The sequence below is a fragment of the Plectrocnemia conspersa genome, unplaced genomic scaffold, assembly GCF_051122295.1.
Source record: "Plectrocnemia conspersa isolate PC_06_02 unplaced genomic scaffold, ASM5112229v1 ptg000005l, whole genome shotgun sequence".
In the NCBI taxonomy this organism is placed as follows: Eukaryota; Metazoa; Arthropoda; class Insecta; order Trichoptera; family Polycentropodidae; genus Plectrocnemia; species Plectrocnemia conspersa.
Genome location: NW_028277169.1, coordinates 28,429,268 through 28,452,767, shown reverse-complemented (window position 1 = coordinate 28,452,767; position 23,500 = coordinate 28,429,268). Strand labels below are relative to the sequence as shown.

Genomic DNA, 23,500 nt, shown 5'->3' with positions numbered 1-23,500 from the left:
ATCAAGCGAAAGGCTTTGAACTTTTACACCCAGCGGTGTCGGCTGTGGGTGATTGAGTTCAAAGGAGGTGTTACATATGATTCCGGTACTCTAACAAGCTAGCCATATTAGGAAGGCGTTCTTTGATACAACTATTATACGTCTGGTTGACTGATGACGGAACATCTGGCGTAGTAATTTGTGTGAACGAGCGCAAAAATGGCTAACAAGAAAGTGAATAACGAGTAAATTTTATAGGTAGAGTTGCATTAAAGATTCCTTCCACTGCAATATAAATAATTAAATCATAAAATCTAACTCACACACTTTGGAAAAATGCTGTAAAAACTCAGACATATTTTGTATATATAAAAACTGATAAAAAAGTATTTTTACAGCAGTATTATACAAGTGTCGGATAGCTTTATTGAAAAAAATACTTATTAGGGTATTTGAGTATTTCTTTAAATGTTAAGATTAAAGCTGTTTTTATTAGACTTTATATATAAAAGTTTCAGATACGATATTTTTTATTTAAATAAAACTAACCACACCAATTTTAGACATACTGCAGTATTTCATCAAGGATTCGATATAATACTATCATAGTACATAAGAGAATAATAAAACTTAACATAAATTATGTTAAAAAAGTATATTACAATAACTCTAACGCATTTATTACTAGTAGATACAGTAGAAAATAAAAAAACACTAAGTTTATATAGGGTTCGAATCCATATCTATCGGATCACTGACTTATATCATATTGTATACAAATATAGGTATAACTAAATGAAATTTAACTTCAAATTGAATAAAATGTAACTCGAAATATTATTCATATAAGTTTTAATTAAATTGTGTTTTACTGAGTATCTAAAAACATATATTAATAACCATCTAGGATTTTATACATATTATTGAACATGTTTGAGTTTTCATGCAAAATATTATAGTTACATACACATGTATGCGAGTTATTTATGTTAATTATTATTTTTTAACATAAATAACATAAAATAATAGTTATTTTTAATCTGTATACATATAATTATATTAAACTAGTTTTATTTTTATATTTATATCTATACATTATCAATATATAATTATGTATACTTTAAACTTATTAATATAATAAGTATGCTCTCTATTAATGACTAATGAGATAAAGCAATATTTCTCTATGACTTATTTATATTAGTAATCAGAACGTGCTCAGATGCAAATTGCGTCAAAAGTATAATGATTCACTAATTGACTATAGTGTAAAAAGACCCTTGACTTATTTGAAGTCTCTCGTATGTTTTTTCTCAAGTGCCTCTGCATGCTCAAGCGCTGAAGTTAGCGTCTGAAGTGTCGCACGCCGCAGATTAGCAACACTCTTCGCGATGCTGCCGTCGTATATTAGCTAGTCGATAAACCCGGATAAGCCTGGGCGGTTCCAGACGGACTTATCGATCATAAAACACACCACGTGCATTCGGATGCACACGTAGTTTATGTGTGTACGTACCTTTACGTGGGTAGTGCGAGCGTGTGGCGTGGGATGTGGTCCTGTCGAAATTCAGAGTCAGAATCGAGTCGCTCCAGTCCAACCCCAATAAGAAATGCGCCGATCAATAACGCATGTAACTCCCTTCGAATGCACTGATCACTAGACACTACAACATTCGATTTAAACACTCAGTATTTAGTTTTAATAAGATGCACTTTATGGATTGTTCCGAAGTTTTAATCGATTGCACCGTTTTTTATGATTTTTAATGGGGGGATTGAAGGGGGAGTTTTTAGCTGGGGCTGGGGTGTGTTTACTAATATCGACGCGCCGGTGTCGTGTCACTGTTGGGTTTTATATTCGATTTGGAATTTGAGAATGATGTTTTTGTGCGTCGGTGTAAAGATGATGGGAGTACACCGGCACCGTAGTTGTCCCTTCACCGGCTGAGGTACATTTGATAATGTTGTCGCCGAGAACAATCTTCTTTCGAGGCATGCGCGCCACGGGCATCCGCCCTCGACGCATACACAAACACGTAACTAATACAAATCCTTTGTGTTATGTCTGAAAATTTATTGCTTTGATAAGAAATTCATGAAACATTCTGAAAAATTATACCAAATGTCACAGTATACTACCGACATGTCATTTTTAATGAAAATGTAACATTATTTCTAATAAATATTTAATGAACAATGAATTACCTCAATAAATATGGCAATACACATATCTTACTCGATTAAAGTTTATTTTTATTAATAATGAATATTTTTTCTGGCATAAAATAAGTATTCATATTTTAAAAATATAATAAATAATGATTTTAAATTTTAAATATTTTTATACATTTTTAATGTTTTTATTTGAATTTTAAAGTAAAATTGAATTTTTATTGTCTATATTTAAAAAAAACAATTATAAAACATGGTCGTTATGTGTTGTTTTTAGATCAACTCATAGTATTTGACGTTTGACAGATCATAAGGTTATGTTCAACAATAATGTCGAATCCAAATAAAAATAGCGAAAAAAGCAATAAAAACAAGTATTTATATTATTTATTGTCTTATGAGTTAATATCTTAACACGAAATACGTTTTATTAATATAAATTGTTACAGAAATCAGCAACAAAATAAGAAAAAGCAACCTCCTAACAAAAACGCTAATCAAGGCAATAAAAAAAATGATAAACCCAACAAAGGAAACGTTCAAGACATCAAAAATCAGAAGAGCAATAAAGAAAACGTCGATAAGCCCAAAGAACTGCCTATAAGAGGTATATTAAATTTGTACAATTATTGCTTTTGATAGATATTTATTTTAATATATATTTTAGAAGCACCTAAAAAAGTAGATTTGCAACAAAAAATCGATAATGCACCGGCTCTTGCTGAAGAAAATGTTGAAAATAGCACATATGGTAAATATCGGAAGAGAAAAATCGAAACGAATTGGACTAAAGATGAGTTGCCTGAAAATATCTACGAAAAAGTCGAAGAAACTTCGCGCGGTGCTAATATGCAAGAGCTTTTCAACAAGCCGATGTTGATCGGAGATCATTTTCAATTCAAATCGGAGAAACATTGGAACTATGGTAGTTTGCATCCAAACGACGACGAATTGTTTATGTTGGATTTTAAAAAGATTGGCGAACACGTGACTTGCGTGCCTTTTTATGAACAGATCGAACTAGATCCTTCTTTGTTTGCCGAATCACAAGTAGATGAAATGAAGAAAACTGCGGCTAAGAATAAATTGTTGTATGGTGCGAGCTCTGAGAAGTTAAATATGGATATCTCAATTTTGAATTCGAAAATATGTAATATTCTTATAGAACCGATAAATGAAAAAGGCGCTGAAAGACCAGTCCAAGAAATGATTCAAGAAAAAAGTATTATAAAACCATTTAAAGAAATTAAGATACACTCTAATATAACTATTCAAAATTTCTTACCGACGACTGCTCATCATACAACAGATAATAAAGGTAATTTTATTATTTGATTATTGTCTACATTAATATTTGGAAAAAATCTGTAATACATTGTTTAGCTAGTTGTACTAAGATTGTATTACTAGTTGTTCTAAGAGTGTATTACTAGCCTTAATATAATGTCTTTACTATGAAGTCATAACTAGACATAAGCGACTAGACATTTTGTCACTTGATTCAAAAGGACAATTTTGCGCTCCTATATATAATAGTTTTTTTTACTTTCAATAAGTATATTATTAGGCAAAATCAAATTAGGAATAAAATAGATTTATTGCTAATTATATTAAATAAAAAAGTCATAGAACAATAGTTGTGAAAATATTAAAAATAAATTAACACCAACCTTAAGAAGAAGAAAAAATTAAATAAATATCATATTATTTCTTTACTTATTTTGTAGTTGAAATTATATTTTATATAGTTAATAAAGTAATTTTTCTTTTTATATTTTTCAACTTATTTTGTTAAATAGTAACAAATAGATAAATGTCTTTTTTTCATCAATTTTTTAATTCACTGACTTTACCAATTTGGCGCCCTTTACATCGTTCACCTGAGGCAAGTGCTCGCCTCACCCTTCGTACTGGCGCTGCTAGCAAGCGAGACATTCTTAGATTAACCAGAGTATCTTATCTCATATGTAACCGTCTTAACATATCTGAATTGTTTTTTCAGATACCTCAAGTCAAAACGTAAAAGAAAAAGAGTCTCAAGTAGCTACTGAAGAAGAATCCCAAGAAGATCTCGAAGAATGGCTGAATGATTATTTAGGTTAATAATTTGACAATAATATTAAATAAATATTTACATATTTTAAACGTTATTTTATTAATATAAACCGACAATACAATATCACTTTTGATTTTATTAATTTTATATAACATATAAAATTGACTATATTTTGTTTATATCACATAAAAATAAAAATAATTACGAGCTTTACTTTAAAATGTTATATTTTTGGATGTACTAATTATTTTTAAGAGAATAATTTAAGATAATACATCATTAATTAAATTACTATTGAAATAATTTTAGATTTAATTAATCACTAATTTTATAAGGTCTACGGCCTAGATGAGGTCTATCAGGATATTTGTCATGTTTATTTTTAATTATCCAAAAACTGTCGATTACGGCACCGGATTTATCATCAGAAACCTATAATTAATTAAAATATTAGTTTTATAATAAATTATTTTATTTTATTAAATAAAAAAATATACCTGTTCAATGTAAAGATGTGATGAATTAAAAGCTTTCATTCTGGTATAACCATAATCTTGACTATGGAATGCTGACCACGAAGGAGGAGTAGCTGTAAATGGATCATAATAAAATGCATAAATAATATTTACATGTTTATAATATAAACAAAGCTAAGTAAAAATATTGTTATAAGTAAATTCTTTTAAACATACCAACGAAAGGTTCACGTCCTTCTTTACATCCGGCTGATCCTGTTACTATGTGAACTGGAGCTCTAAAAAATAATAATCATATTAATGAACATCTTTGCGTCAATAGAAAAGCAAATTTTGGAAAGAAATATTCACCCTGGATTAGTGTAAGGAGCATCATGAGATCCGTTGTAAACATTATAGTCATAAATCGGCCACAATCGCTCGTACGAATGTTCGTGAGCCCAAATTTCTAGGTCAACTCCGAATTTATAGAACAGTTCTTCCAATCCTAAATTACAAATACAAATAAAAATAATCAATACAGCCAATTTATTTTAATGAAAAAAATCAATTGTCCACATATTTTGGGACTTTTTAAAATCTTAAAATATAAGCAATAGTTCAAGTTTATAAGAAAAAAATAGCAAATCAAAAGTTTTTATGCATATTGTTTGGTGACTTACCTTTTATAGTAGATAATCGGACTTAGTTATGAAATATTAGTCGGTTCGGAAAAAATCAACAGATTATTTGTCTCACTAAATACTATTGCGATATGAAAATATTATAGAAAGGAATGGAACAATCACATGAAAAGTGACACAACTTAAACCTCAAGTTATTTCATTATGCATTTTTAAAACAATACATATGTATATCTATCTGATATCTATTAACAGTTTGTGAGATATAAGCATTACAAAATATGTTTAGTATAATTATCGAATAACTAAAAGCAAATCTGTCATCATTTTCCGAACCATTAAATGTTAGTATTTAAAAAAAACGTTAACTTGATTAGTTTGTTCCCAAAATATATGAATTCAACACTCGACAAGCATTAGTCAAGCTTACCAAAGAAATGTATCAAGGGCAAGCCCACACGTGTTAGCGTTTCGTGATGAGTGCAATCGTTAATGTTTAAATTACTGCAATACATAGGACGATGGCCGAACACGATTATCCATGGCCGCCGTCGTCTGAAAAAACCAACCCTTTAATCCTACGCATGCGAACCTGCTCACTCACCGAACGCGCGAGTAAATGGCAAACCAGCCCTAGATATTGTGTCGTGTTGTTTGCAGTCGTCGGGGAATACGTTACTGCAATACATGGGCCGGTGGCCGTAGACGACTACCCATGGCCGCTTTTGTCTGAAAAGTAGCATAAATAGTAGCAAGCTCACCGAACATGTGAGAAAACGGCAGGCCGACTCTAGTTACAGTCTCGTGGAATGTGCAGTCGTCTCCGTTTGAGTTGCTACAGTACATCGGACGGTGACCGAACACTACAATCCACGGATGTTTTACTCTGTAATTTTTAATTGTGTATTTCCTCTCTCTGTAGCTTACCATTGTCGATTTAAAGTTTCATTACATGTTTTAATTAATTGTCAAAAAGATATGTGACGTCTAGAATCAATTTCAGATGTTTCTACTGTATAACTTTTTGAAACATGTTAGTAAAGCTCCATTTGCTTAAATGGTTAAAGCTACAATAACAGAATTAATTCATTTTTTCACTGCATTTATATTCTTCAAAGAATTATATATGATTTTACTATACAAATTTATAGTCAATTTTTATGGAGAAATTTCATAATGCAAAAATGCATATTATCGTTCTCTACTTACTATTGACTATTTAATTAAATTCCTGACCCAATAAATACAAGCTTAATTAAATAATTTAATGTCCGATAATTAATAAAGTATTTTGCTATTTATCTAAAATAAGTAAACGTGACATTTCTAACATTGATTCTAAACATTGCATATGTATGTGATAAAAATAGGTGTAATAACACATTGATGATTTTATAATTTCACAATTTACGCCATTAGATAAATATTATCAATTTATATACATTATTTTATTTATAAATTAAATATTGTATTTATTAAAAAAAATAAACTAAATTGTAATTGAAGACCTTATATGAAAAGGTGTCAATGTGCACTATTTTCGAAATTTATTTTATTGTCAAAATGGATAGTACTGGTCATTTTCTACAAAATCGTAAAACCTCCTTTCTCACAAAAAATGAATGCAAAAATAGCACCTATTTTGGAAAAACAACCGATGTTCAAACATCTTGTATGAAGAACTACCAATGTCCCAAACATTGGTGTTTCTTTACAATGACTAAACAATGCATGTATAAATTTAAAACTGAATGATAATTTATGTATGTCTTCTTTCTTAAAATTGAAAATAGTTAAAATAATAAGTAAAATATTTTTTCTCATATTTCGTGTATATATAAATAATTTCGTATAAAAAGTTTTATATTCGTTTTTATTAAATGCGAGTTTGTCACAGACACAAGATTGGAATTAAGAAGAAAATAAAATGTGATGATATATTTATGTATAATTGTAGAAAGTGTCGACCATTTTTTTACACAGAAGGATTGAGCAGCTTAGCAAACACATCGCGTGTATACACAGAACAGATATTATCTAGTCCGTGCATGTGCATCATGTTTCTTTTACATAAACAAAATTCCGTTTTTTTAAATGTCGAAGGGATACTAATTTATAACACTAGTTAAAAAAAAGAAGAAAAAATGTGCAAAGTGTATTAATAATAATCTCTGACCAGTTGCATTTTAAATTTGAAAAATAAATCAGTAGCAATCATTCGGTTGAGATTTTTAACATCTTATATTTCATAATGGAAAGTTCTTCGATTATTATAATTAATAAACAACAAAAAAGCATATTTTATATAAAAGTAAACGAGAGTTAATTAGAATAGCAAGGGTGAAAGGAAGTTCTCATATTAATCATGTGGGTGAGAATATTTTAACAAAAAATATTGGAAGTGATTGCAGGTATTTAAGTAATATTTATATTCAGACGGTGAAAATCTATTAATATGAAATATGAAACTATAAAATTGAAAACGTTTTTTAGGTTAAACTGTTGTTAATGTTACAGTATTATCTAGAAAGATAAGATAGAAAGTTTAAACAATTTTAGCATTACTTTTGTAATAGGGTATTTTACATAATAATTGATTATTCCTTTCAACGCCAAGCGCATGATATGATGCGCAACTAAATCTACTGTCTAACGCCAAGCGCATGATATGATGCGCTCGTTAAAACCTTCGTTTTTTAAAGAAACGGAAAGGTAAAAGTTGGCAATATATGTTTTAAAAATCAGTTTGAGTTCCTAGTAAACGATTTCAGTGATTTTATTTATAGAATTTGCGATGAAACAGTGGTATATATAATTATAAAGTCACGCCTTAATTTTAGTCGTTTGTATTTCGCGCGTGGTTTCGATCGTGCTTATTTAGACCACTTTTAGGGTTAGCACAAACGCATCGCGGAAATTCGTTTTTTTATACTTTAATTTATGAATCGAAATTAAATTATGTCATCAATATTTCAATGATAATTGTGATTTGTAAATACTTGTGAATATATTTATACGTTATTTCGACTGTTTTAATATTGTCAACTGTTTTTGTGATTGGTTTTTATTGTTTGTAATAATTAAATAATAATAATAATAATTACTATTAAATACTTATTAATAAATATAAATAAGATATAATTAATAAAATATCAATATTAACTCTTAGTAAATATTAAATAATAATAATAATAATAACAAAAACGATTCCTTGTCGTAGAATCATTTTATTTTACTTGTTCTATTTATTTACATTAAATTAATACCATCGTGACCTAACAGGTTACCCCAATGCGTCACGATGGTCGAAAAGTTTATTATTTATTGTATATATATGTGTGTGTGTGTAATATATATTACATATTCCGCCTGGAGTGTAGATATGTTGCACTCTTGCCGGTCCCAAGCCCGGATAAAGGAGGAGGGTTTCTATCATGGAGCAAACCAACCAACGTGGATAAATCCAAATAGTTATGAAAAAATTACAAAGAAATAATAAATCCGCCCCGATTCATAATGACCTAGACCAGGGGTCGGCAAAGTGCGGCTCCGGAGCCGCATGCGGCTCTTTGGCTCCTTGAGTGCGGCTCTGGCACAAATATCCACGGGCTCGGGCGCTAATTCTGGTCAAGTGTCCTTTCCATGCAACGTTGAATGTGTGCGTGAGCGTTGACGTAGTACCTGTTTCGTCCAGTAGGGGCGCAGCGCAGCGTAGTAGTATGTCAGCTGTCAATCTGCGTGTTTGGCGGCTACAGAATTTCCGGCCAAAAGTATGACTGGCGTCAGAAAAGGGTTTGTTGCTATTTTGAAAGAAAAAAATAATCTCGAGATATTGGTATATCATTGCATTATTCACCAAGAAGCACTTTGTGCGCAGACATTTCCGAAAGAAATTAGTGAAGTTATGGGATTAGTGATCACAATCATCAACTCAATTGTAGCTAAAGCTCTTAATCATCGTCAATTCAAAGAATTTTTAGTTAAAATGGAGAGTGAGTACACTGATCTTCTGCTTCATAACAAGGTTCGATGGTTATCAAGAGGGAACGTTTTAAAACGTTTCGCTTCCCTATTGCCAGAAATTGAAGCATTTCTCCTTGAGAAGGGTGTTCATTATCCAGAACTAACAGATAATCAGTGGATCCAAAACTTTCATTTTATGGTAGACGTTACGTCTCATCTAAATCAGCTTAACCGTAAACTACAAGGGAAAGGAAACAATTTTTTCGATGTTAGAAGAAGCCATTTCATTCGATAACAAATTATTCCTTTTTGCTTAAGATTTTGAAAGGGAAACATTGTTTCACTTTCCGAGCCTGTTAAAGCATCGCCAAGAAAATAATTCCCTTTTGACAAACACCATTTCAAAACAGCAATTTTAAATATGAGGGAAGCATTTCTCAGCAGATTTCAGGAGTTTAAAAACAGCAAAGCGACCTTAGTATTGGTCAAAAATCTTCTTAATGCTATAATGCCTGAGTTGAAATTTTCTCCTTTTGGCATTGACATTGTAACTTTGAAATACAATTGCAGGATTTAAAAAACAAGGAAATATGGAGCTCCAAATTTTATCGTCTTTGTATTGATTTGGAAATATTGGAGAAGAACGAATGTGATCTTAGTTCACAACACAAGTGGTCTGCTTTGAAAGACCTAGAGAATGAAGACATGATCATTTTCAACGTCTGGAATAGTATTCCTGACTCTTACGATCAGCTCAAAAAACTTGCGTTTGCAGTTCTTTCCCTTTTTGGTTCTACATATTCATGCGAACACTCCTTTTCAAGCAAACAACATATAAACCTGACTTACTGAAACTTTCCAAAGAGATGCAACGACATTGCTCGCATTAAGTGTTTGTCAGTCATTGTCATGATTTAAATTTATGGATACCTTACTTTCATATTATTGTTTATCAACGAATAAATCTTTATTAAGTGTGAAATCAAGTTTTATTCAGTGTATCCGTAATTTAATAAAGGTCTAAAATTATAATAAAGGTTTACTAAATTAAAAAACAGATTTGGCTCTCAGACCTATTTTGAATCATTGTAATGTACATATTTGGCTCTTCGGCCAATAAGTTTGCCGACCACTGACCTAGACGATCGAAATATAGATAAACGATTGGACTTCAATTTTGGAAGCTGGAATGTGCAATATTACTACCAGGAAAAATACAAACAATATCGGAAGAAATACTAAAACTCAAGATATATCTAGAAGCCCTACAAGAAATTAGGTGGAAATGCCAAAACCGATCACCGGTTGTAGTGCCGTGGAAGAAGAAGAAGAAGAATATGTATATATTATAAATTATACATATAATTATATATAGTTAAATGTAACATCGTATCTTGCTATCAAGTTTTATTATTTATTATTTTTATATATAAAGAAATATGACAACCTTCAACAACAACCAATTGCAAACACCATTGATCAAAAACAAACAGTTTGGTTATTAGGGTTATTTTTGTGTACGATATATGTGATTTTGTATGCATCAAAGAAATCTTGTCGATTTGTAAATTTTTATAACAGGATGTAGGTCAGACGAAGAAAAAATGCGTTGCAGATTTATATATTAAAATTGTCTCAGTGTGAGCATGACCCTGCTTGTCGTTCGCTTGTATAGTGCCGCGCGCGTTCATGTGTGTGTAGGTGTGTGTACGCGAGCCAGCTCGCGGACCGACGAATAGATTTTTTTTGTTCACTCCATATTTCCAACAATACGACTAAAAATGTTTGTTTATTGATATAATTAGAATGTTTAAACCATGTTAATCATACATATATAATTTTAAAATATAAAAATTGAGTATTTTGCCTGTAATGATGTGTTAAACAGAGTAAGTAGCCAAAAAATTATATCGCTAAAAACGCATGGCGTACAGCGAGTAATTAACAATTTACCGGTTGGCGGTCTAAGGGTTATCACTTATTTTAAATCATTAACTGCATGAAGGAACAAAAACATACCAATAATTGGGATAAAATTATTTTAAAGGCGAGAAAAGCACCTTTTATTCTACAAAAATAAGATATTGAAGATTTTTATTCAATGACAAAATACTCTACAAACATATTTTAAAGGTTCTATGGGAATATATATATACTTTGGCAAATTTAATGTACTGTGGCGACCACACAAATAGGTCCAGATTGTAGGTCCAGTAATTGTCTCATTGTTGATGACCGTGACCAATAGGTCCAGTAATTGTCTCATTGTTGATGACCGTGACCAAAAACGATCATTCATTAACAATGAGACAAATATCATGGCACAAGATGAATTTCTTTTGACCACACAACACATGTGACAAAATGGTACGGATGGAATCAAGCACCTCATCGCAAACCCTTTCCGAAGAATTCGAAAGTCTGGACAAGCAAAAAACTCGCTTTCGAAAATACAACATCCGATTTCTCGAGTTCTACGAAGCGTCTGCAACGATTGGCTAGGAGATCGATGCACAATCGTGATTGGCCAGCAGGCGTGCAACCGCTAAAGAATATAAGCCCGGACTCTGATGAGGAGAGGGCAGACGGTCCACGGCACTTGAGACAGACGACTGAGGCACCAGACAAGAGACGGCCCAGACAACAGAGTCAGCGACGCAGATGACCAGAGAGCCAAGATCTACCAGCAGCCATCTGGAGGAACCAGCTACGCGCCTTCACCGACAGGTTTGAATATCACACCTGACACTCGCCACACGCAGCCACAATAGCCCAGAGCATCATCTACGGCCATCACCACCTGCGCCACGTTCACCTTCATCGCGAGAAATGTCACGCTATAATCGTCCATTTGTCACATGTAAATATCACTTAATAAATCAATCCATCTAGATTCACACAAGTCTCATTGGCCGCGAGGTCAACCACAAAATTTATCATTCATTAAAAAGGGAGGTACTATATCGATAAAAATTTTCTGGACGTTGTGATCAATTTAAAATTACTAAAAATATTGACCACCCCACTATAATAATTTTTTTGCGAGCATATGATAAATTTATTTCTTTGAAAGCGCAAATAATCTGATTTATTAAGTTTAATAAAATACTTTTTTTATGAAAATTTACCATCAGACAATAATACAGTGGAATAGATTGAAATGGATAGTGAAAGTGTCTCGAGTAATAAAGATGAATGCTACACATATATAAAATTGTTATTGTATTATTTTCTAATACTTTTTTGCTACTTTTAATTTTTTTCCTATTTTACATGTTTTTTTATTAGTATTTTTAATGTATGCATGCATGTATATATTTAATAATATTTTAACCTAAAAAACTACCAATGTACAAGTTGGTTTTTATTTTTTATCCTTTTTTGGGTGTATTATTTTATTTCTAAGACAAATTTATTTTGTTTATATTTAAAACGCATTAAATTAAGTATTTCATTGTAATTAAAGAAGAAAATTAGTTTTTACTCTTTCCTGTAAAAAAATATTATTGTGATTATGGTTGTTTTTCAAATAAGGTCTTCAATTAAAAAAATAATGTCAAAAGCCTACTCAATTTATAATAGAGCCATACCCGCATCTTTGTGGATTCAGAGAGAAATTGTATATTATAATAATACCCTATTATTTTTATTCCAAATCTCACAAAAATAATATGATAATTTATATGTTAATCACAGAACATTTGATTAGTCATTTTCATTGAGGATAATTTAAATTAATATTATATAAAATAATTGTTCCATAAAACAAATTGTTTGTGCATTACTGTTGGACAGATAAGATGTGAGCAGTAACGAGCGTGAATTGGTCAGAACAGTGAACACCTTATGAATAAGTCTCTGTAACGAATCATTTTTCGAAGAAAAAATCCGAAGGTTCACCTTACATAAGTGCACAAACAATTCGTTTTTATGGAAAAAAGTATTTATTTTAATGCACATACCTCTTAAAATAATTCACTGCTAAATAACACATATTTTCATTAAGTGGTACGAAAGACGATACACAATAGTCTAACTTAAAATACTAAATAATTGGGGTCCTATTGACTTTTTAACTAATAGATAATTTACTGTCTAGTTCCTGTTATATTTAAAGTATGATATTTTAATATAAATAGATCAAATAATAACAATTTGTACTAAATATAATGACAGTGAATTATCTCATTCTAGTGTTTTATAAATAGGCCATTTGATTGTTTAATGCAGGGGACAGTGTTTTACCTTGGAACTATCCCCTGATATTTATATGATAATTAAATGTATGTTTTTTCAAAAACAAGTTCATAATGTTTTAGGAAAAATGTGAGTTTGTTATGAATAAAGAATTTTTTCAACGTTTTCCAATTTCTTAAAAACATAATTAATATAATCAGTTTTAACAAAATTTATCTATATCAATTAATATGTTCTCTTTCATGTTGCTTAATATTATATTAAACCTAACGATATTTTTGCCATAAAGATAAAATAACTCGATTTACAAAATTACAAGTTCATAATGCATATATTTACGCAACTCAGATGTTTTTAAAACATTATAAAAGCAAATCTTTATTACCACAAAACCAAATATAGCAATGATGAAAATTTTATTTGTATTTTTTGTAAAAAAAATGTTGCAGATTCTAATGTGAAAAATCATAAGCTAAAGCCTAAATTTATTTTTAAATGATTCAACATGTACTATTTATTAAATACAATTGTAGTAAATTAAAAATTATATAGTGCTAAAAAACATTGACTTTTAACAAGTAATTCATTTTATAAATCGAGTCATCTTATTTTTGTAGCGCTAAACCACTGCTTTTTTATCAATAAATATACCTATTCTCTGGTTTCGTGGCCTCTGTCAAATCTTTCTCCAACCAATCGTACTGCTTCACGAGCTGTTTGATACCGTAATTGAGAAAGTAGTAAAACTCTGTCGAAATCGAGATGAAGTGAACTGGACCAAGATCGAAACTGTACATCATGCTCTCGGCGTCTCCGGGCATCGAAAATCTATTTCTATAATTACTGAAATTGCTGCAAAGGGATACAGTTTTATCATATAATTGTTGTGTTCTGATATATTATAAACAGATTAAATCGCATACTAAGCCTCTTCATGATTTCCCGGACACACCATATACGGAAGATATGCGGCTAATGGCTGTATTTGATTCATGAAAGCGTCACCGATTTGAGCTTCTTGCGAATCCATGTCGTATGCAAAATCACCAACGTGGATAACGGCGTCATACATTTCTCTTTGCGCTTCGTCTTGTAGGCGCACCAAAGACTGAAATTATTGATATATGTGATATAATATTATAATACATCCATCTCACAAGCGTTAAACACAGTTCCATAAATAGATTTTCATACACAAGGTTTTGATTTAACCAAATAAATTGATTACATAGTCATGAATTGCTAAAATACTATAGCTTTCAAGCAGTGACGTTAAATGGTTATTTTATGGATATAACAATAATAATTGATTAATAAAAATGAGTCATAGTTCTTGTATGATAATAAGTCTTATATAAATCTAAATTAATTTTAACTTGCTAAAACTTCTCACAAAGAGTGATAAATACTGTGAGAGCAGCATTTATATTTAAATATGACTCGATTAATCCAAAGTCATGAAACTTACATTTATAAATCTCCATTATATTTAATAGCAGGATTTGTAGTTATTAGATTATAACAACGAGTATAGTAATATTTTAAAATATGATTTAAGTCAATATATTTCTACAAAAGTATATTATACCTGAGCATTTTCATTTCCCATATCGCCGAATATAGCTAAAGTCGGGCTCCAATTTTCATCTTGAGACACCGTTCTGAACCAAAATTGAGAAGACCATCCGAAGATGCTTCCGCAGTGATATACTAAAAATCATATTTTGTTATACATATGTGATGCTCATATTTAAAATCATTTTCAACTAACCATATTTCTGATTTGGTTGAAGATCAGTGAGCCACACTCGATGTATGTATTGTGAGTGTTTTGTTTTACCGCCGTCGACGAATAAAGTTGAATTACCAGTAGCGGTTAATATCATTCCATTGATGCCATATTCGACAATAGAGTTGGGAGTTTTATCGAAAGTGGTCCATGTTACGACGATTTCGCTTACATTTCCTGTGGATAAACAATAACATTGTTATCAATATTTATGATTAAAAGTGAGTAATTATAAAGTGTGTCAATAGCATTTGCTAATCTAAATTAATTTCGCAATCATTGTTGCGAAGAAAAATATTATAAATTTAATATAAACATTAATTTAATATATCATATTTGTTTAAAATAATAATCTCAAAAATAAGTTATTTTTGAGATTATTATTTGAAACAAGTGTCAATTTTTTTATGTTGAAGAGTTGCCAATTGTACTTCGACTGTTGTTCTATTTATAGCGTCACTCAATATTGCATTTTTTAGCATGAAAAAGAAATGATGCGTAAATGAAAATGAGATAAAACGATTAAGCTGCAGGCAAAATATGATTTAATGTATTGAATATGTAAAAAATATAGAAAGGAATGAAATTGGCTCTTTAGTGTGGCTTTTTATGTAATAAGTTTAATTGACGAAATGTATTCTTGCTTTATACTTGTAAGAGAAAAAGTAAAATATATAAAAAACTTATAAAAATTATTAAGGACGATAGTACTTATTTAGTTTAGCAGATAAAATAATGTAACAATGAAATATCTTAATCTTAATTAAGAGCATCTATTTTCAATAAATAGATATATTTTTTTTATGCAGATGACATTGATCAAGTACGAAAGTCGAAATAAATACTAACATAAACCTGCATTTTTTGTTTTACATACATATATAGCAGAAGAAATAGTAAATAAAAACATATATATTCATAAGTACACTAAATATAAATTTTTAATGTTTTAAAAACATGATAGCTATCCGTACTGATATTGCTATGGACTTTTAATATAAAACGGCTGATTAAAGTATATTTAATAGGAGGGCACAAAAACAATTATCGCTTCTGAGAAGTAAAAAATTTACGTCAAAAGCAATAAAATCGTGTCGGCGCTGTCGCAGTGGGAACGCTCGATAACGAGCGTTCCCACGGCGATGGCGACGGCATGATTTTATTACTTTTGACGTGAATTTTTGACTTCTGAGAAGTGATAATTGTTTTTTGCTCTCTCCTATTGGGCAAAATTTGGTTTAGACGTGCTTCATTCAATTCTCACTTATTGTAAATCGTAATATTGTTATAAAAAGTCTTAATATGAACGTTAGATAACCGAGCGTTTCCACTGCGACGGCAACGGCACGATTTTATTGCTTTTGACGTGAATTTTTTACTTCTGAGAAGTGATAATTGTTTTTTGCGCTCTTTTATTTAGGTTAAGTTTATGGATAAGTTGTTCTCAGTACATAGTCAATTTAAAAATTAAGTATGTAGTTAGAGCGGTGTATCAAAAAAGGATAGGAAATCCCTATTTAACAGTCCGAAAGTATTATTTTACAATGTGAGTTTTTTGACACATTTCGTTTCGTCATCCTCTGGCCGTTTAGCAAAAAAAATTAAAATACAAGTATTTGCAAAAAATTCAGACAGCGGTTGTACAAAAAAAATGATTTTCAAGTCTATTGTTATTATTTATCATCAGTGATTAATAGGGATTCCAATCCCGGGCCAAAATTTTGATCCCGGGATTTCGGTATTGCAATTAGTCGATCCCGGGATCCCGGGACCTAATTTTCATGCTATTTTATCGATAAAAATAATTTAAAATGAATAATACAATATATTTTTACATCTATTTTTTATAACGTACAATGTATAAAGTACGTATAATTTTAGTCTTGGACTTAAAATAGAAAATAATATAATAAAAATAAAAAAGGGAAGGTCTTATATATTTATTTGAGAAGAAAAAAATGAACTTTTGACAATGTTTGCACATAGGTATGTACATTCATACAGAATTAATTGAAAACATTATTTTGAATAAAACTCACGAAGTAACATCAAAGCATCAAGTGTTTTATCATTTAGCCTTGATCTGATTTTGGTTCTTAAGCAGCCTGCTGCTGAAAAAGCACGTTCAGACTCACAGCCTCAAAGATTCACAGATGATACGTGCAACTCGCGCAAGTTTGTACACGAAATATAACGATGTTGTCAATAATAATTCGATTGTGCTTGATAAATCAGTCAATCCGAAAAATTCGGGATTATGTTTTATAATCCCGGGACTCATCGGGTATTGAAAATCGTTCGGGATCCCGGGATCCCGGGATTGGAATCCCTAGTGATTAATGATCGCTTGATGGTTAGCACTACTAGTACGAGATATGAGCAGATTTTTTCAAAACTATTCCAATGCAATTTTGGTACCAATTACATAGAATAAATTATTCGATTAGGTAATTAATATATATTATTGATTTGGAAGTAACAAAAAATATTTATTCTTCACTTTTGCAAATATGAAAAGAGTAAATTCTGTATGTACAATTAGGTGATTCATAAATAGAAGACTATAAAATTTTCATTCAAAATTTTATAAAGACTATGAGAATAACACATATTTATACTATTGGACAAATCGTATGTGATTAATTAAATTAGTGTTGTGACGGAAATATTTATTAAATTAGTCTTGTGACGTTCTTCTTCCGAGCCGATGATATATATAATTGCAATGTGTTTGTGTTTCATGTTAGATTAAATAATGTATGAATAAATGATAGCATCAATTGAACGAAAACAATACTCACTCCCAAAAGCCAGATGTATCTGTTCTGGTTGAAGGCTCAATAATCCAAATGCATTGTTGATGCAAACGAAGAGAAAAATAACTATCGGGACGTTCATTGTGATTTATGAACGCTTTATTGTTGTGTTAACGAGCACCACATGCAAGCGGCGCAAACGTCAAACCGACAATGACAGTAATCTTCTGTAAGTGTTGCCACATCTAAAAAATTATCACTATCAAAGGATTACAAAAGAAAATTTATGAAATGATAAATAATTGATAAGATTGTATACATAAATAAATGTGCAATAATAAGGCATTACAGTAACAAAGAGCAGTAATTTGTTTGATTGGTGTTTACAGTAAAAGTTAAGTTGTAAACCAAATACTCGATTAGTGAGGTTATAAACCATAATAAATAGTATTTTTAGAGTGCTAGTAAATAATATAAAAATACACTATTTTCATATTATTTACTAGTAATATTTATAAAATAATTTCAATATTTAATTTGTGTAATCATAATTAAAATAAGAATTATTAAAATAACAACGACAGATGTCACTAGTAAGATCTCTTTTAGAGCCATTTTGAAAACTTCACCTATTTAGTATTTTGTTTTTTTCCCATAAATTGTAACCACTAATGTTTTCTTTATCTTTTCATTATATTGTATTAAAATAACACAATTGTTAACATGCAAGCAGTTAGAAACAGGTAACTTATTATATTTTTTGTTTGTATGTTCATGAATTTATTCATCACATTAAAATAAACATTTGGTAATATACATTTAAAAATTATTAAGCTTATGAATATAAATTAAAATTTTTTAAGTGTGCTCCAAACTATTGCACAATACTAAAAATAAATACATCTCACCATTCATCATGCTCAAAAGTAAAAGTTCTAGCCGAATTTAGTTTTAGTTGTGTAAAGTATAATTAACAAGCTGGTCAAATTTCGATTTAAGTTGCTGACATTTATGATCAATAATCCGTCTGTCTATTTATACATATTTCATGTTTCTTCAACCAAGGTATATGATTGTATTTCTATGTGGGATAGTGCTGCCATTTATAGAAATTGCCAATTGCTTAATTATATTTTTAATAAAAAAGATTTTATACATTAAAAAGTTTTTCAGTAGTTTTCAAAATTAAATATAGAAAGTTGAATTGCTTTACGGAAAGAAGCTTTAAACTGTCAATATTCAACAAAATCAAGATATATTATACAAGCATATCCTAAGATCAGTTAGGGTTCATGACATACAGTGCAACGTTAGAATGATTGAAATATTTTAAAATAAAGCGCCACGAAATATTGTAAATTTTCACGAAAAAATACTGTAAGCACGTCAACATCGAGGCAGCAATCTCCGCAATGTGTGCAATTTGCTTAGTCTAGTGATCGTTATTGGAATTCATTTAGTGTTAGTGTTTGTGTAATGAAGTATTAAAAATCTTTTTGATGGAAATGGGTGAATATAATTTATTAAATTAAATATGAAGTTAAATAAATTGTTAGTTACATAAACAAGTTTTAATATATAAAATATAAAAAAATGTATTTATCTCTTTTATTAAATCTGGTTCAATTGAATAAATTCACCGAGTAACAAACGATATTAATAAAAATCTACAAGGGAGGAAATATTGCTCAGCTGCTTTCCTGGATATAAGTCAAGCTTTCGACAAAGTCTGGTTTATGGAATTAAAATATAAAATTAAAAAAGCATTCTAGTCATATGTGAGCAATAGATATTTTACAGTAAAATATTAATACGAAAAAGCTTCCGCCTATCTAATAAAATTTAACAAGAAGTACCTTAGGGCAGTGTTCTAGGGCCATTATTGTACTTAATTTATGTAGCAGACTTGTTACAAGCGTGACTACCTGCGCAATCTTTGCTGACGACACAGTCATTATGAATTCTCATGAGAATTCGGACACAGCATCTACTTATTAACAAGAAAACATAAGCACAATATAAAAATGGTGCGTATTTGGAGATAAAAAAATGAGTTATAGTCTATCAAGGTTACGTTTTCCATGAGAAAGACATGTACTATCGTCCGATTATATAAGACAATAATTTCTCAATGTAAAAAAGTAGTCCTCGGTTGGTGAAAAGTATTTAGAGATGTATTTTGACAAAAGGCATGTATGGAAAATTAATAGTTGGAGTGAAATAAAGCAACAAGGACTCGGTCTGAGAAAATATTACAATTTCCCAATATGTCTTAAACTTTCTTATTCACGAAGACTATAAAATGAAAATTGTCGAAAAAGAAATGGAAATTGCAAGACGAAAATACAAGCAAAGACTGGAGAAACATTCTAATTGGGCAACATTGATTACGGAGGGATCGACTGGAAGATTAAAGAGAAAAATATTGATGAATTATTGATAGGCGATTCACCTACGATAGATGTGATAATATAAGTTTTGCTGAAATTCAGGATAAAAAGAAATTGCAAAAAATAAAATATATTCACATATTCTCTTATGATATATCTGACAATAGAAAATATCTGTGTTGATTCTTACACTGATTACAGGAAACCCAAAAATAAAATACTATAGAAATATTTTTATAATATATCTTGTAATATGTGAGATTTTTACTGTTTACTATTTAAGTTTATTTTTATTCTTAGCTAAAAACATTTGCAAACAATGACTCTGATCCATCAAAATATATTTTTCTCGTCGAACGCATTTTCACCGACAAAAGCGAAACATCAATCTAAACGGCACATTTATCGTTCGATTTCCACAAGCTATGAAACATACACACAGTTTTCCGAACAACCGTCTTCTTCATGAATGCAGACTGAAATTACCATTTAATAGTGAAAACACGGTCTGGCTCCTGAATACATGAATACAGATGATAGCTTAATCGAATGTAAATGCAATGATTTATATGTGGATGGAAAAATACGAGAGCGCGTGTAGGTACACACGTTCACGTTGTATAAGTAAATTGAAGGATAGAAGGGACGCTTCAGAGATTTCCAAAGATGATAAATGGCGAACCGAGATGGGGATTGAACGTGAAATATTCAAATGCGGAAATCTGCGCGTCGGCCATTTTTAACCTAACGTTTATTAAAATAAGTTATTGAAACAGCTTTTGGTTTATTGCTGTTAATGTGTTTTTTTTCTAAATAATAATTTAAACGAATATGATATAAGTTTGACAAACAGATAATATTTTATTAAGAAGAGGACAAATTAACATTTAAATAATTCAGTAATTGTGCATAATTTATAAGTAAAGTGAACGTCTTTATCGCATTTGATAGAATTTAAGACTCAAATGGAAATCTAGTTTGGAACAGGTATCTTCTACCAGATCGAAACTACACTGGAAGGATAGAACCGTATCAGATGAAGCTCAGAATCCGGGAAGAACCTATCAAATACAATCTTCAAAAGTAGGGCGTTCCGGCTTATATAATATGTATATGATTCGGGAAATGGGAGGCGATCAACAGTCCTCATACTTAACTAATAATGAATGATTTGGGGTAAAACTAAAATCCCTGTTATTATCCCATAATATATCATAAGACTTTCTAGCTGTAATCAAAAATGGAATTTTTAGGTATCTGCTACATGGCTAGAGTAGTGGTTTTCACGCTGCCTTTTTGTCTGCTTGCGATCTTAAAACTGGCACATTCTTTCGCTATTTCTGTCATATTATATTCTTTTAAATGTAATTGCGTCGATAAAAACACATCGGTAGTCCATTGACTATTCAATTATTTTTAGGAAGGCCGCTAAAACGCGTTTTTTTCTGCGCGTAAGTCTCGTCTCGTCTCGTGGTCCTTACAAAAATTAACGCTGATGAATGTTATTTTATGCATTTTTATCTTTTGTATATTATTTTATCTATTTTTGGCAATTACACAGCAGTTGAATTAAATAAAAACTCTTTAAACAAAAAAATTATAGTTCTGTTCAATGAAAGCATTTTCTTAAATTTTCAAGGTCATGTTTCAATATAAATAAATAACAATATTTTTGTGAAGAATATTAATAATAATTTTAATGTATTTTTCAGTGAAATGATAATTGATATAGTTTAATTATTATTGTAGCTGATTTTTTTACATATTCACAAAAAAAATATATTTTGAACAAAAATGTCAGGTAACACGTTATTGCTTTATTGTTTTTAATAGTCTTGAAATTCAATATTTACTTATTATTATATTATAATATGAAATCTCTAGTGGGTGAATTTTTAATCAACGATTCATAAAGACAAACTATAAATTTTCTCTTGAATCTTTCAGCTGATCTCTCCATAATCTATGAATTGCCCAATTAGAATGTTTGTCTACTCTTTTTTGTATTTCTTTCTTTGAATTTCTACTTCTACTTTGCCAATTTTAAATTTCAAGTCTTTGTGAATAAGAAAGTTTGGGAGCATTCATCAAATATCACTCTTCAAATTTTATTTTGGAACCTCTAAATTAATTTTCAATGTTTATTCAATATTTTGAAATATATTTATATTAAAAAGTCTAATGATAAAATATTTTTTTTTAGCAACATTATGTTTTTATCTTCTCATTTATTTTAAAAACAGTATGATTGATTTTTACGCTGCTTTCTTAACTATATATATACAATAAATATTTGCCCTAGAAAGACGTGATCGCGTCCCATACTCTTACCCATCGCGGCCATGATGTCAGCGCTTGAAAGTGCTTCTCATGCACAAGTCATCAAACTTCTTAACGAACTTGACAATCACAATAATGTTTTCGGAATAGCTATGATAATTTATATGGGATCTTTTCTAAGTGTGCAAACATTGGTTGTAATAAAAAATATTATTATTATTATTATTTATACTCTGAAATAGGTAATGTAATTAAATTTAATGAAGCATAATAAAATAATCTAAATGAAAAAATATAAAATTAAATGCTGTAAATATTGATATTTTATTTTTTGCAATATTTTCCTTATTTATTTATAGTATTTAGAATTTTAAGGGCCACGCTTCAATATAAATATGTAACGATATTTTATTTTATTGAATTTTAGGTAAAAAGTGATTCGATATATAGACTCCCCAATAACACGGTTATTGGGCGTTATTGCCTAATTGTCTTTAATTATCTTGTAATTCGATATGTTCTTATTATTTGAAATGCTTATTAAATTTGTTAAATTTATATTTAATAAAATAGTTTTTTTCATCGACACTTTTTTATGTAAAAACAATTAATATTTTTGTCCTCTACGTATATTTTCAATTATTTAGGCAACAGTTAAATCGATTTTACTCTGCTTTCTCTATTTTATATAATAATTTTTTTATAAAGACCATATATGTGTATATACATATTTATACAATATATATCACATATGTTTAAATATCGATCGCGTCCCTCGTTCTTACCCATCGTGACTAGGACGTCAGCGCTAGAAAGCGC

General features: G+C 29.9%; 3 protein-coding genes across 7 annotated transcripts in view; 1 reads left to right on the top strand and 2 right to left on the bottom strand.

Annotated features, from left to right (window-relative positions):
* Nucleotides 1–1,984, bottom strand: part of DAAM (disheveled-associated activator of morphogenesis-like protein) — a 115,213-nt gene extending 113,229 nt beyond the window's left edge. The window contains exon 1 of one of the 2 annotated variants that reach the window (XM_088186907.1): nt 1,496–1,984. The gene's annotated coding sequence lies outside the window, so the exon portion shown is untranslated. The remainder of the gene's footprint in view (nt 1–1,495) is intronic. The other variant, XM_088186908.1, reaches the window with a different exon arrangement.
* Nucleotides 1,985–2,426: 442 nt separating this feature from the next.
* On the top strand, nt 2,427–4,296 carry Aven (Apoptosis and caspase activation inhibitor). 2 transcript variants are annotated; one of them, XM_088186902.1, is made up of 5 exons: nt 2,432–2,525; nt 2,601–2,758; nt 2,819–3,247; nt 3,317–3,469; nt 4,154–4,296. In XM_088186902.1, exons 1-5 carry the CDS (start codon nt 2,482–2,484, stop codon nt 4,252–4,254), a joined length of 885 nt encoding a protein of 294 aa, XP_088043028.1. In that variant the 5' UTR covers nt 2,432–2,481; the 3' UTR covers nt 4,255–4,296. The 2 variants fall into 2 exon arrangements, with proteins under 2 accessions (XP_088043027.1, XP_088043028.1); XM_088186901.1 differs by having other exon boundaries at nt 2,427–2,525; nt 2,819–3,469.
* LOC148235360 (acid phosphatase type 7) lies at nt 4,282–18,226 on the bottom strand. Of its 3 annotated transcripts, none has more exons than XM_088186899.1 (10): nt 18,057–18,226; nt 15,238–15,432; nt 15,055–15,176; nt 14,390–14,574; nt 14,118–14,318; nt 6,068–6,192; nt 5,035–5,170; nt 4,900–4,961; nt 4,705–4,796; nt 4,282–4,639 (listed from the first exon to the last, which is right to left on the bottom strand). In XM_088186899.1, the coding sequence occupies exons 1-10, from the start codon at nt 18,151–18,153 to the stop codon at nt 4,523–4,525; spliced, it is 1,332 nt and encodes a 443-aa protein (XP_088043025.1). In that variant the 5' UTR covers nt 18,154–18,226; the 3' UTR covers nt 4,282–4,522. The 3 variants fall into 3 exon arrangements, with proteins under 3 accessions (XP_088043025.1, XP_088043024.1, XP_088043026.1); XM_088186898.1 differs by lacking the exon at nt 6,068–6,192 and adding an exon at nt 5,911–6,035; XM_088186900.1 differs by lacking the exon at nt 6,068–6,192 and adding an exon at nt 5,737–5,861.
* Between the last annotated feature and the right edge of the window lie 5,274 nt (nt 18,227–23,500).

Coding starts and splice junctions, on each gene's coding strand:
- LOC148235360 (XM_088186899.1), bottom strand. CDS start 18,153: ATGAACGTCCCGATAGTTATTTTTCTCTTCGTTTGCATCAACAATGCA. Junction 6,193..14,117: donor GCCACGAAACCAGAGAATAG/GTATATTTATTG, acceptor TAAAAATTACAG/AGTAAAACATCCGTGGATTG. Junction 4,640..4,704: donor CACATCTTTACATTGAACAG/GTATATTTTTTT, acceptor AATTAATTATAG/GTTTCTGATGATAAATCCGG.
- Aven (XM_088186901.1), top strand. CDS start 2,482: ATGTCGAATCCAAATAAAAATAGCGAAAAAAGCAATAAAAACAA. Junction 2,526..2,600: donor GAAAAAAGCAATAAAAACAA/GTATTTATATTA, acceptor AAATTGTTACAG/AAATCAGCAACAAAATAAGA. Junction 2,759..2,818: donor CAAAGAACTGCCTATAAGAG/GTATATTAAATT, acceptor TATATATTTTAG/AAGCACCTAAAAAAGTAGAT.